The sequence below is a fragment of the Prunus mume genome, linkage group LG7 (genome assembly GCF_029339155.1).
Source record: "Prunus mume cultivar Tortuosa linkage group LG7, ASM2933915v1, whole genome shotgun sequence".
Taxonomy (NCBI): domain Eukaryota; kingdom Viridiplantae; phylum Streptophyta; class Magnoliopsida; order Rosales; family Rosaceae; genus Prunus; species Prunus mume.
Genome location: NC_142704.1, coordinates 8,517 through 21,956, shown reverse-complemented (window position 1 = coordinate 21,956; position 13,440 = coordinate 8,517). Strand labels below are relative to the sequence as shown.

The 13,440-nt window shown below is 39.3% G+C and overlaps 1 protein-coding gene and 1 pseudogene across 1 annotated transcript; both read right to left on the bottom strand.

Moving 5' to 3' along the window:
- Positions 1 to 6,658: 6,658 nt before the first annotated feature.
- LOC148915127 (subtilisin-like protease 3 pseudogene) lies at positions 6,659 to 9,278 on the bottom strand (annotated as a pseudogene).
- Positions 9,279 to 10,917: 1,639 nt separating this feature from the next.
- On the bottom strand, positions 10,918 to 13,229 carry LOC148915126 (subtilisin-like protease 3). Its single transcript, XM_089055690.1, is given in 2 exon segments — positions 10,918 to 11,033; positions 11,036 to 13,229. Coding segments are annotated over 2 exon segments (2,310 nt in total).
- Positions 13,230 to 13,440: the final 211 nt, after the last annotated feature.

Below are 13,440 nucleotides of genomic sequence, written 5' to 3'. Positions count from 1 at the left end.
TCTTGCCGCAAACCCGGTGACCACATTTCGATATGAATGAACCAGGTACCTAGGTATGGATTCGGGTTCACGGTTTCTGTCTCCGTGGGCCAAAATAACTGGTGCCAGCTTTGTAAGTCTTGCAATTCTGAAAAATCTCTGTCATGTGGCTTTTTAAGGTGAACAATGTAGGTTGCTACAGTACTTGGAGATGGGGATTCTATTACCTGTGTTGAACAGATTTATGAGAAGGAAAGGATGATTAGAAGAATAAGAACTTCCACAAATGACAGCAAAACACACATTTTGTTTTCTGTTCTTGTAGGTATATCTTGGCTCTTACCTTCTGTAATTTAGTACTCGATATTTACTTCAACTTGGTATTCCGATTTCGAATAAATACTGTCGATTTTAACTTTAGTTTCTATCAATCTAAACTTTTCAATTTCATTGATGCTGTTCTTACTATCACACCTGTTAACTTCAATGGAAGAAAAAAGAAAGAAAAAAGAGCTAATTAACCTAAATTATATGTCAAGTTATATGGATTCAACCCATTTGTAGGCATGGTAGCTTGTTTCTCTTATGCCAAGGGACATTGCTTGTTGCAATGGACCAAGCGGTTTTGGCAAAAGTCATCTTTCTTGAAGCAACTCTATTAGTAATTTTTTATTTATAAGTGAAAAGGTTTTCATGATGAGAATATAATAAATAAAATAGTTGTAAAATATTCAACCAAGACCCTTCGAGTGAAAGAAAGAAACAATATCTACTTTTATCTCTTAATATTAGTGCCTATCACCGTTTGATTTTAGGATTATCATTGGACTCTTACTTTTTGTTTGTAGAAAAGTCACATAGAACCTTGATTAAGATGGGAGGCTTTTCTTTCTTTTGGTTAAATGACAGGCCTAAACCGACAACAAACTAAACTAACAAGGAATGAGCCGGGGCTGAGCCCTGACTAAAACATCAGTAGCCAAAATGTTAGTAATAGGAGGGGGAGGTACGAAGGCTTCTGGGCAATTGACGTTCATTCTTTAATAAAGAATGGACGGTCGATGTGCCTATCGATAATGAGTCGATATTATTGTACCAACAAAATGTACTACATTTTCAAAGAAATCAAGGCAAAAAACTTGATTTGAGGTCTATGCACAACACTAATCGATGGAGAAACTTTTTGTATGATTTTAAATCGTCTATATTAAGCATGAGATAGTGAAACATTTTCCCAAGAGAACTATAAATTGTTTTAAGTGTTTTACTAGGGCTAAATGGGTTGGGTGAGGCTGACCCTAAAACATGTGGTCATGTGATTATGTAAGTATTGTGAACTGTTGAGTATATATTGAGTTCATCTAGACTATATAAAACAACTATAAAGAGTCTCATTATTGATTAATCTTTTACCATTATTACGAGTGATGTCCTTAGCGTTTTTTTGGTCAAGACGTCCTTTTTTGTTGTTCATACAATTGATATTGAGGAATGTAAGAATCGATAACTTAGGACCTCATGTGCAAATGTAAATATTCTTAAGTATCTTAGATACGCCTTGCGGTCAAAACATCCTTGAGATACGCCTTGTGGTCAAAACTTCCTTAGGTTATGATAAAATCCGATTAAAATCGAGCCACATTGGCCAAATGATTAAACTTATGTCCTCATGCTATTTTACAGGTTTGTTTAGTTAATAGACAGTAGGGGTTGGACCTATTCTTAACAACTAAAATGAGTGATTAAAAACAATAACTTTAATTATCGCAAGTGCACGAACCGTTTATAGTATAGCTTATGTAAATACGAGGTCGATCGCACGGAGAATGGTAACTTAGTTCCAAGTTAAATTACTTAGAATGTTAGAAAAACATAGAACAAAGAAACTGACTAACTAGCTAAAGACAAGGTCGAATTCAACAATGCCTCTTGCTAATTACTCAAGGTCTAGGACAGAATCCTAGCACCACATACGCACTCGAAATGGGGGGTTTTGTTGTTGAAATGAAAAGAAGAAAGTGAAATGAAAGTGCTCGAAAGTAAATACTGGCAGCAATCAACAAGTTGTGAAACAATGATTGAGATGTGTTAAAGCCTTGGAATCCACCACCAGTTTTCCTATCCAAGTTCTGAATGCATAGAAATTGACTTACGCTTCATCAACAATAGATTATCACATACAAGCCTATGGTATCTAGGTGCAGGATGCATAATTCTCCTAAGGCATGTAATCGTGCATGGTATCTACACAACACGTGATCTCTAATATGCAACCTAAGCATGGTATCTACTTAGAAAAAAGCATACAAGAGTCATTAAGCTCTATGAGAATATGATAATCACACAAGTCCTAGAACATAGTATATGTCCTAGTCAACATATGGTTATTAACCCCTTGAATGATTCGTAGGCCATTCATGTGTTGCTTGTGAAAGGAGCGTAGAATTGGTGAATTTAAACCCCTTCACAACCTGTGCTAGATGCATAAATCCTAGTTAGCTACTCCAAGAAAACATACATCAAGCACATAATAAATTGGAGATTAACAACTTGATAATGAAAGTAAGGAAATCAATTAACTATAAAATCATCCATAACATTGAATATTCATGACTAGGGCTTCATCCTAAGCCCTAACTAAGTGGATTAGTTAAACATAACTATGAATACAGAAAATAAGAAATACATAGATAGGATAAAGAGAAGAGAAGAACTAGCTGGCAGCAATGTAGTTCCCAGGACAGCTCCAAGCTCTCTTCTCTCTTTGTGGTGAATCTGAATGTGTGTATGAGAGTAATGGATGAAGTGAATGTGTGTGTCTACCCTCCTTGAATGAGTGTGCAGCTCTCTATTTATAGAGTGCAATTTTATCCTCCCTTTTGGCTGATGAAGCACACCTCTCTTAGCTGCTCCCAACTGCTCTAGCTATCCATACATGCCAACTGCTCCAACTGCCCATACTTGCCAACTGCTCCAGCTGCCCAATACATGCTTTGGTAGACTATTCTTGGTTTCTATATGGAAAGCTTGACTTTTGTTCATCCTTTTGAGTTACTGAGCTGATTTGACTCTCATGTTTGGCTGCCCATGTGTAGCACATGGCTCTAGGGATATAGCCACATTAAATGTGATGGCAGCCAACATGACATTTCTGTGAACTTGGTTTATTCTTTGACGTGTTTAGGGATCCAGATTTATCCAATCGGGCTGAAATTTGGATATGTTATAATAGACACCCATTGGAACAACTTCTATCCAGGATGTCTCCTCATCCGACCTATGTAAGTTGCTGAAATGAGGCCTGCAAAATGACCTACGAAACTGGACTGACAAGGTGTGTGGCTCAAATTGGTTGTCTTTAAGCTCATATTCCTCTTATCCCAATCAGCCCTTAACATGCATGAATTGTATCAAATGTTATCCCCTTTCTGTCTTAACCTACAAAACACACAAACATAGGTAAGAGACTCAAAATAAAGAGAAGCTAAATAAAATTACTAAGCAAAGAAGACATGCAAATGTGTGAAAGTATGAGCTTATCAGGTGGGCATTTAAATTGGAAAACATAGTAGAATTAAGTCGAAAAAACAAGAAAAAAATTGGGTGGACCAAAAATCAAACCGAACCAATTTAGTTCGATTCTGGTTCTTGTAGTGAAAAAACTGAATCCACTGTGTATTTTTATTTTTTCAATAAAATATTTAGGCAAAATTGTAGTAATGGTTCTTGTTTACTTTGGATTTGCTAGCTTCTTGGTCACTTCTTATAGCTATGTGTTTGTGTATTGGCAAAATTGTAGCTATGAGTTGGGATTTTGGTTCGTTGGGGAGATTAATCATTTCTCTCTCTCTCTCTCTCTCTCTCTCTCTCTCTCTCTCTCTCTCTCTTTTGCTTCTGGTTCAAGGTTCAGGGTTTGGTGAGGGGGAAGAGAAATTAAGGGGGGAAGAAATCAGTCTGTGGAGAGAGATAGGGAAAGAGAAATTAGGGGGGGAGAAATCGAGGCTGTGGAGAGAGAGAGAGAAAGAGAGAGATTTGATTTATATTTTAAATTTTTTGTGTGAAAAGACATTTTTGCCCATGCCAAGTAGGACTTGTCATTGCCATGTCATCATTTTGAACAAAAAAGTTGAGTGAGATGATGGAAATGACGATTTCTCAAAGTAGAGGCATAATTAAAGTACCACCATAACAATTTAATAATATGAGGGACGAAAACTAAAGTTTGGTATTAGTCCAGGGACCATTGGTACATTTTTGCCAAATATTTAATTCCAATGCAAAATTTCTAAGCCCATAACTAATATTTCTCCAAATGCAACTCCAAATCACCCCTTGCATGAAAGCCATTTGTGAATTTTTAAGCCCAAAATATAAAATTTTAGTTGGGTTTTATTATAAAAAAATTCAAAAAATAGAAAAAAGATTCTGGTCCAAAACCCAAAAAATGGAAACTGAACGATTTATGGGCAAATTAGACAGAAATGGTTTTATAATTTTTTCGTTAAAATCAGACCAAATCAGACTAAATGAATAGTGCTATTCTGATTCCAATTTCAGGTGAGAATCGGACCGTACCCAACCCTAACGGACATTGGATTAAACTTAGGGTGATTTTATTGACACCACAAAATTTGCTCTTTGCACCCCACATTCTCTTTACACCCCACTGAATTTTAGTAAAATTTAAAATTACTCACTACACCCTATTTTTCTTCCTAAATTGTCCTCATGAACCTCATTCCTTAACTTACATGTGTAAATCTCACCAAAGTCGTTATCTTGTTTCAGTGTTAGTCCACCGAATTTATTTCCGTTTTTAAGTGGCTGTCCACTGAATATGTTTTCATTTTTCAGTGGTAATCCACCGATTCTATTCAGTTTTTTAGTGGTAGTCCACCGAATTTGTTTCCATTTTTCAGTGGTAGTCTACCAAATTCGTTACTTGAGTTTTTACTTAATATTGTTTTTTAGATATGAAGAGGACCCGCAGAGGTACTATTGAGGCTTCATCATCTCGACCTAATAGACAACGTCCCACAGCCTCAACAAGGAGACATAAAGCGGCGAGGTTAGCCCCTTAAGAGGACCAGCCCCAACATGGTCCCCCAGACCACTTTAAGAATACTACAGAGGTTGAAGATGTAGCTACTACTTATGATAGTAATGTTGAGGTAGATGTCGAGCCTACTGAGCCATCTCAAGTAGGTGTAGGTCCCATTAATCCATATTTATTTACGAGTTTTAAAACTCACATAGCAGCTACAATTTGGAATAACTAGGTAAGTCATTTTACTGTAATAATGGAAAGCAGAATATAAGTCTAGTTCATGGTAATTAACCTAAATATTTTATTTGTATTTGGCTAGGAACCCTTAGGTGCATGTCGAAGACATCTATCCTTCTTGAGTGGAATTGGTGGGCTAATCCAAATAATAGTATTCGAGAGCAACTTATTAGGTGTTCTTATCGGAATGCAGATAAGATTGTTGTATCTAGCTTCGTTGAGAGGTGGCATCCCAAAACGAACATCTTTCACATGCCTTTTGGTGAGATGACCATCACATTGGATGATGTGTCATCTATTTTAAGGGTGTCACCTTGTTTTTGTTCCTTCAATGGGAGTAAAGTCAAAATAGCTTACATTAAATTTGTGGTCGACAATAAGTTACTGAAAAATAAATATATTCGGTTCGTTGCCACTGAATTGTAGGTAAAAATTCAATAATACACCACCGAACACCGTTCCATGTTATGGTGGATCTTCACTGCATCTTAAGTTAACGACCAGTCAAACACAACCGAAATAGGTGCAATGTTTCGGTGGCATCCCGTTAAATTTACCTATTCAGATCTTGAACGCGACCAACGACCATCATGAAATCCTAAACTTGAAAAACGCCAAAAATAAACTCATACCTCATTCGAAGCCCCTCTAACTTCAGTCTCATCATTCATGAATAAATACAAGATATTGTTTCACCAATATAAGTGTATAAACCTCATTAGGGTTGTAAGAACATGATGGTTTAAGAAAAAAGTCTAACTAGAGTTGCAGGAACATATGTGGTATAGTGAGCAAATTTAATTTTTATTTTAAATATTTTTTATCCTTAATGGCAATTATGTACAAGGGTAAAATACATTATTCATATTTAAAATTAGTATAAAGCGCAAAGAGCAAATAATAGAGTACCAATAAAATCACCCTTAAACTTATGATATCTTTCATTAGTAAGTAGAAATGTTATTAAACCAAAAACTAGTTGGTGGCTCTTTTTACGACTATCACATAATGTACTCCATAATCCTTTGGTTCCAGGATTTGTTGGTTGAAAAAATTAGTAGACTTCAAATTCACCCGAAAATTTAATCAGTACACCCGGGCTCAAAAAAAGAAAGAACAAGAAGAACAAGAAGAATTCTCATTTCCTAAAAACCCAGCACAACTACCACATAAAACACTCTAACCCCTACTCTGAACTCTGAAGCCAAGGAGACGGATGGGGCAGACGCCATAGGAGTGCATGGAAGTCCATTAGTCTTCAGAACACTGCATTATGGAAGATTGGATTCTGAAACCCAATTGTCAATTCAAGGTATGTATCCTATTAAACCTTGCAGACTTGGCTTGAAGCACCTATAATTTTGTCTATTGGGCGGGTTAGATAATCCCCAAATTTTCAGTTACCATGTAAACCACTGCCCGAATTTATATATTGGTTGATGCCATTAATATATTAATATTAGTGCTTGCCTCCACAACTAGCTCTATCTGGGAAAATAACATTAAAGAACTCTGTTTTCTTTTTGGTTGAAACATTATATAAGAAATGGTTGGCCTCACAATCACAATCAGAATCCTACACACACAGAGAGACATTGGTATGGAGGGGATTGCAAGTTAAAGATCAAATCTTGAAGACTAGAATGGCACCAATGGAGTAGTACTTATTTTGGGTTTCAATTTCTTCTGTTATTCTCTGCAAGCTTGTGACATTTTCTTCTGGGCCCAAGTTTTAAGTTCATTGAGTGCTGAAGGTAGCAACTATTCGGGTGGTAACAGAATGTTTATCAGAAACCCATCTCAAATATCCCTCAGCAAATGGGACACCGTCCTTCCCAGCATCGTCGTGTGCGTTGAACTCGACATGGTAGGTAATTTTCTGGTTAACCTCTGTGAATGTGAGCACCTGAGGATTTACACTCATGCCCACTTTAGGTGGTACTACAAGAGCCAATTCGTAAGTTGAATTAGCCGGGCCAACATTCGTCACCGTTCTTGTGTAATACTGAGTCTGAGTCTCTGAGGACCCGGTTTTGATAGAAAATGTAGGATAATTTAGCTGTGCTTCTGGTACGGCTCCTACTTGAGAGCAGTTCACTGTTTGTTGGGTGATGACCTGTATCTGCTCGTCTGTGTAATTCAAACCACACAAGTAAGGAATGTAATCCTCTGGTTGTATGTCGTAGATGAGCCCTGGGTCATTTGCTTTTGAAGGGTTAACATGGCCTGCACCAAGGGCAAAGATATCTGCTGGAAAAAGTGTTTGGTCAACAATGGCAGAGCCTGCGAGGTTTTCTACTTCAGCGGTTGTCATGATTGCTGACTTAATGGCAGCTGGTGACCAGTCAGGGTGGGAGCTTTTGAGCAAGGCTGCAATGCCACTTAAGTGAGGGCATGACATTGAGGTACCTGAAACCATGTTAAATGTTGCCTTGCCTTCTGTTCCATTGTCCACAGAAACAGGCCATGCAGCTAGGATGCTAACACCGGGACCAATGATGTCAGGCTTCAAAATTCCAGGGCTTCTAATGCTTGGTCCTCTTGATGAGAAGGAAGCAACCTTGGGAGCAAGTGGATCTCCGATTACAGTGCCTTTAAACAAGATTGTGGCTGTAGGTGTTGAGGTTGAGTTTATGAAGGCTTTGATATTCAAACCTGCCTGATAACTCACATGTGTTGCAGGGAGGACATGAGCATCAGCTAAGACGCTATAGCCATCTATCACTTGGTTCACAAGAATCATGGCAGCACCACCAGCTCTTTTCACTTCTTCCCCTTTGGCAACTCTTCCTCTTCCTCCTTCGCACACCACTATTTTACCTTCAAGATTTTCAAGGGATCCTGGACTGCACAAAGCTGATGATGGGTTGCCATTTGCGCCAGGATAAACAAGAGGTAACAATGTTGAATTAAAATCTTTAGGCTGGAACAAAGATACGCCGTCAAATTCTCCATGATCTCCAAGCAAGGCTGTTGCTCTTATGCTCCTGTCAATGGTGCTTCCTCCTACTGTGAGAATCCATGGGGCCTCATTGGATAAAGACTCATAGGAAGGACCAGAATTTCCAGCTGAACAACTGACAAAAATTCCTTTTTGAATTGCTCCGAATGCACCTACTGCAATTCCATCTTCATAGAAAGGAAATGAAGGACCACCAAGTGAAAGGGACAGCACGTCCACACCATCTTCAACAGCAGTATCTAGAGCAGCTACAATGTCACCTTCTGTACAACCATCCTCAGAGCAGATTTTGTACATTGCCAAATGAGCATAAGGTGCCATGCCAGCCGCTGTGCCATTGGCCATTCCAAAAGCATTGGCGCCTTTCACAAAATTCCCTGCAGCTGTGCTGGATGTGTGGGTGCCATGGCCTTCATCATCAACTGGAGGGCCTCCTGTAGTTTTTCCGCTTTGGAAATTTCTTGCACCAATAAGCTTGTTATTGCACACTGTTCCATTGAAGTCGCACTTCCCTTTCCATTTAGCTGGAGGAGGCGGTACTCCTTCATCACTAAACGAAGGATGATCCGGTCCGATCCCAGTATCCAAAACTCCAATTATTACACCTTCACCGTAATTTGCTCCTTTCCAGACTCCCAATCCTTGCTGCAACCCCAAGAAGTTAGGACTATGAGTAGTGTGCAAAGGCAGAATCCTCTCTGGATGAGCAGACACAAACCCTTCTTTCTGTTCCATTGCCTTTACTTCCTCTGGCGTCAGTTTTGCTGCAAATCCAGTGGCCACATTGTGGTATGTATGAACCATTCTTGGCTTTGTCAGCTCGTTTGAGTTTGCAATAGTGTCCGGCAAAAATGTTTGATACCAGCTCTCTAAATCTTCATGAGATTTTGCAAAAAACAAGTTCTGGACCGGCCTTTTCACCCAAACAATATAAGTTTGCATGCTACTTTTGCCCTCATCTGTCTCCGCAGCAACTGCTACTGATAAATAAAACATGACACTGAAGCCAAGAAGATATATAATCTGCAACATCACACACTTTTTGTTCTCCATCTTTTGATCAAGAAGAATTTGGGAGTACAAGTGCTCTGTGTTTGTCTACCACTAATGCAATTATATATAGAAGATAGCAAGAGATCGAGCTGGAAAAAGCCTGCATTTCTTGTACAGATTGAAGGTGAAGGTTGGCTTGGTGTGACTTGGTTAAATTAAAGTGCTCATTGACATAACAGTCAATATAGAGGACTTGGTAATGCTCGCAAATCCATAGTTACTTACACCAAACTGGCGATAGGCTTTATGTTATAACTTACACTAGATTTATTAGCAATTTGGTGCCAACTTTTGTTTTATTTTATTTTTATCATTCTTGTTAAAATTCATTGTTGTTCTTGGTACGTAGTTTTGGAGCTTGCTGCTGATACAAGTTGAGAATGTCTCCTGCGGGGAAAAACTTGATCAAAATGAATTATCAAATAAGCAGGCCAATATTTTTAACTTACATATTTGAGCTCACTGCAAGAGTCAAACCATTGAGACAGGTCATGTAAGTGGTTAATTTATTTTTATTTTTTATAGTGTGCTGAAGTTATCATCCGCACCAGTTAATAGTGTTCAAATGGTCATATAATTGGGATTAAATAAAGAGTTATTTACACTAACAGGGTTATTAAGAAAACTCATTTTGCTAGAAAAAAAAAAACATGTTGTGAATTATTACATTTAAGTTCCAAGTATACCATTGTTATATGAACTACATGTTTTTTTTTTTGTTCAAGCGAACTACGTGTTAGGTAGTGGTTTTTATCTTTCAATATTATAAGAAGTTTCATGTTCAAATCTCCTCCTTCAGTCAACAAATGTATACCCTTAGGTGATGTTTGGTGGCTTGGTTTGGAGTGGATTGGTCAAGAGCAATATAGGAATTACATATTTATCATAATTTAACCAATTGCTCTCTAATTTAAACACACCTTTCTTATTAATTTGTATTGCACTTGAACTTACATATAGTGTATGTGACCCATAGTGTATGTGAACCTGCTGCAAAGCCGAAGAGAGAGAGAGGCCCTGCATTAAGGAAGATGGGGTTCTGAAACCCAAATTCTACCCTGAAGACTCACATTTTCCTTCCACCAAGACAAGCAATCATATCAGCCTCTGGGTTTGCTTCTCTTCTGTCCACTGCACACACTGACTGGACCTCAGCTTCGAGGTAGTATCATCTTAAACTTGCAAACTTGACTTGAATTGAAGTGCCTACAAATTTGTACACAATGCCCAAATTTGCAGTTTCTAGTTTCTACCGTAAAAGGCTATAGTTAATGCCATTCATCAAAAATGAAGAAAACAAAAAGATAATAAAAGCTAATCTCATTAATATATTAGAGCTTCACTCAAAGCTAGCTAAAGCTCTATATGGAAAAATTGATAAGCAACAAACAATCCTTTTTATTTTTTTGCTGTCAATTTCAAATTATTGCTGAAACATCATGTAAGACATGGTTGACCTCACAATCACAATGCTGCACAAGCAGAGGAGACATTGGTTTGGAGGTCTTCCAAGAAAAATATCAAATCTTCTAGGACTTCATTCAATTACACCACTGGAGTTGCACTTACTTTGGGCTTGAGTTGTTTCTGTTATTCTCTGCAAGCTTGTGACAACTTCTACTGGGATCCTATTTTAATTTCATTTGCTGGCAAAGATAACAGATATTGGGCTAGTAACAGAATGCTGATCAGAAACCCATCGCAAATATCCCTGAGCAAATGGTACACCATCCTTCCCAGCACTGTCTTGTGCAAAAACTCCGCTTCGAATGTAATCTCCTGGTTAACCTCTGTGAATTTAAGCACCTGAGGGTTCACACTCATGCCCATGTTCTGTGGCACAAAAAGATCCAAGTTGTAAGTTGAATTAGCCGGGCCAACATTCTTGACGGTCCTTGTATAATACTGAGACCGAGAGTCTTCGGACGACCCTACTATAATAGAGAATGAAGGATAGTTTAGCTGTGCTTCTGGTATGGCTTCTACTTGAGAGCAGTTCACTCTTTGTTGGGTGATGACCTGTATCTGTTCGTCTGTGTAATTCAAACCACACAAGTAAGGAATGTAATCCTCTGGTTTTGTGTCATAGATGAGCCCAGGGTCATTTGCTTTTGAAGGGTTAACATGGCCTGCACCAGTGGCAAAGATGTCTGCTGGCTTAAGTGTTTCGTCTACAATGGGCTTTCCTTCGAGGTTATGTACTTCAGCAGTCGTCATGATTGCAGACTTAATCGCAGCTGGTGACCAGTCTGGGTGGGAACTCTTGAGCAAGGCTGCAATGCCACTTAGGTGGGGGCAGGACATTGAGGTGCCTGAAACCATGTTAAATGTTGCCTTACCTTCTGTGCCATTGTCCACCGAAACAGGCCATGCTGCTAGGATGCTAACACCGGGACCAATGATGTCAGGTTTCAAAATTCCTGTGCTTGCAATGCTTGGTCCTCTTGATGAAAAGGAAGTAATCTTGGGAGCAAGTCCGTCTCCAATGACAGTTCCTTTGAACAAGATTGTGGCTGCAGGATTTGACGTGGAGTTCAGATAGGCTTTGATTTTAACACCTGCAACATAACCCACATGTGTTGCGGGAAGTACATGAGGGTCAGCTAAGGTGCTATCACCATCAGTCTCTGCATTCACGAGAATCATGGCAGCTCCACCAGCTCTTTTCACTTCTGCCCCTTTGTCAATTCTTGCTACTCCTCCACCTCTCTCACACAACACTATTGCCCCTTCAACGTTTCCAAGTGATCCAGCATCACAGAATGCTGATGATTGTTTTCCATTTGCGCCTGCATAAACAAGAGGTAAAAATTTTGAACTAAAATCTTTTGGCTGGAATAATGATTCACCATCATATTCTGCTCCATTTCCAAGCACTGCTGTCGCTTTTATGCTTCTGTCAATGGTGCTTGCTCCAACTGTGAGAATCCAGGGTGCCTCATTTGCTAAAGAAGCATAGAAAGGACCCGAATTTCCAGCTGAACAACTGACAAAAATTCCCTTTTGTATTGCTCCAAATGCACCAATTGCAATCCCATCAGCATAAAAAGGAACTGAGGCACCTCCGAGCGAGAGGGAGAGCACGTCCACACCATCTTCCACAGCAGTATCAAGAGCAGCTAAGATGTCACCTTCAGCACAACCCGCCTCTGAACAGACCTTGTAAATTGCCAGGTGAGCATAAGGTGCCATGCCAGACGCTGTGCCGTTGGCCATTCCAAACACATTGGCACCTTTCACAAAATTTCCTGCCGCTGTGCTGGATGTGTGGGTGCCATGACCTTCATCGTCAACTGGAGGGCCTCCCGTAGTTTGCCCACCTTGGAAATTTCTTGCACCAATAAGCTTATTATTGCAAACTGTTCCATTGAAGTTGCACTTGCCTTTCCATTTAGCTGGAGGAGGGGCTACTCCTTCATCACTAAATGAAGGATGATCAGGTGATATCCCAGTATCCAGAACTCCAATGATCACACCTTCACCATAGTTTGATCCCTTCCAAACTCCCAATCCTTGGTGCAGCCCCAAGAAGTTAGGACTATGAGTAGTATGCAAAGGCAGAATTTGCTCTGGATGAGCTGACAAAAAACCTTCTTTCTTTTCCATTGCCTTTACTTCCTCTGGCGTCAATTTTGCTGCAAACCCAGTCGCCACATTGCGGTATGCGTGAACCATTCGTGGCTTCTTCAACTGGTTTGAGCTTGCTATAGTTGTGGGCAAAAATGTGTGATACCAACTCTCTAAATCTTCATGAGATTTTGAGAAAAAGTATTTCTGGACTGGCTTCTTCACCCAAACAATATAAGTTTGCATGTTATTCTGCTCCTCATCTGTCTCAGCTAGCGGTTCCAGCACTGCCTCTTCATTAGCAACTGCCACTGATAAATACAACACGAAACTTAAGCCAAGAAGATATATTATCTGGAAAGCTAAAAACTTTTTGTTCTCCATCTTTTGATGAAGAAGAACCTCAAAGTGCAAGTGCCTTGTGTTAGTCTACCATTTGAGCTCCTATATATAGCGGACGGCAAGAGATGGAGGTGAAATGTGGGGTTTGAAGGAACATTCGCCGGCATTTCTTGTACCGATGATGGTGATTCAAGGTTGTGAACGTATGCTTGTTGTGACTTGGTTGATTAAGGGGCTGCCAAATGAGGCTGAG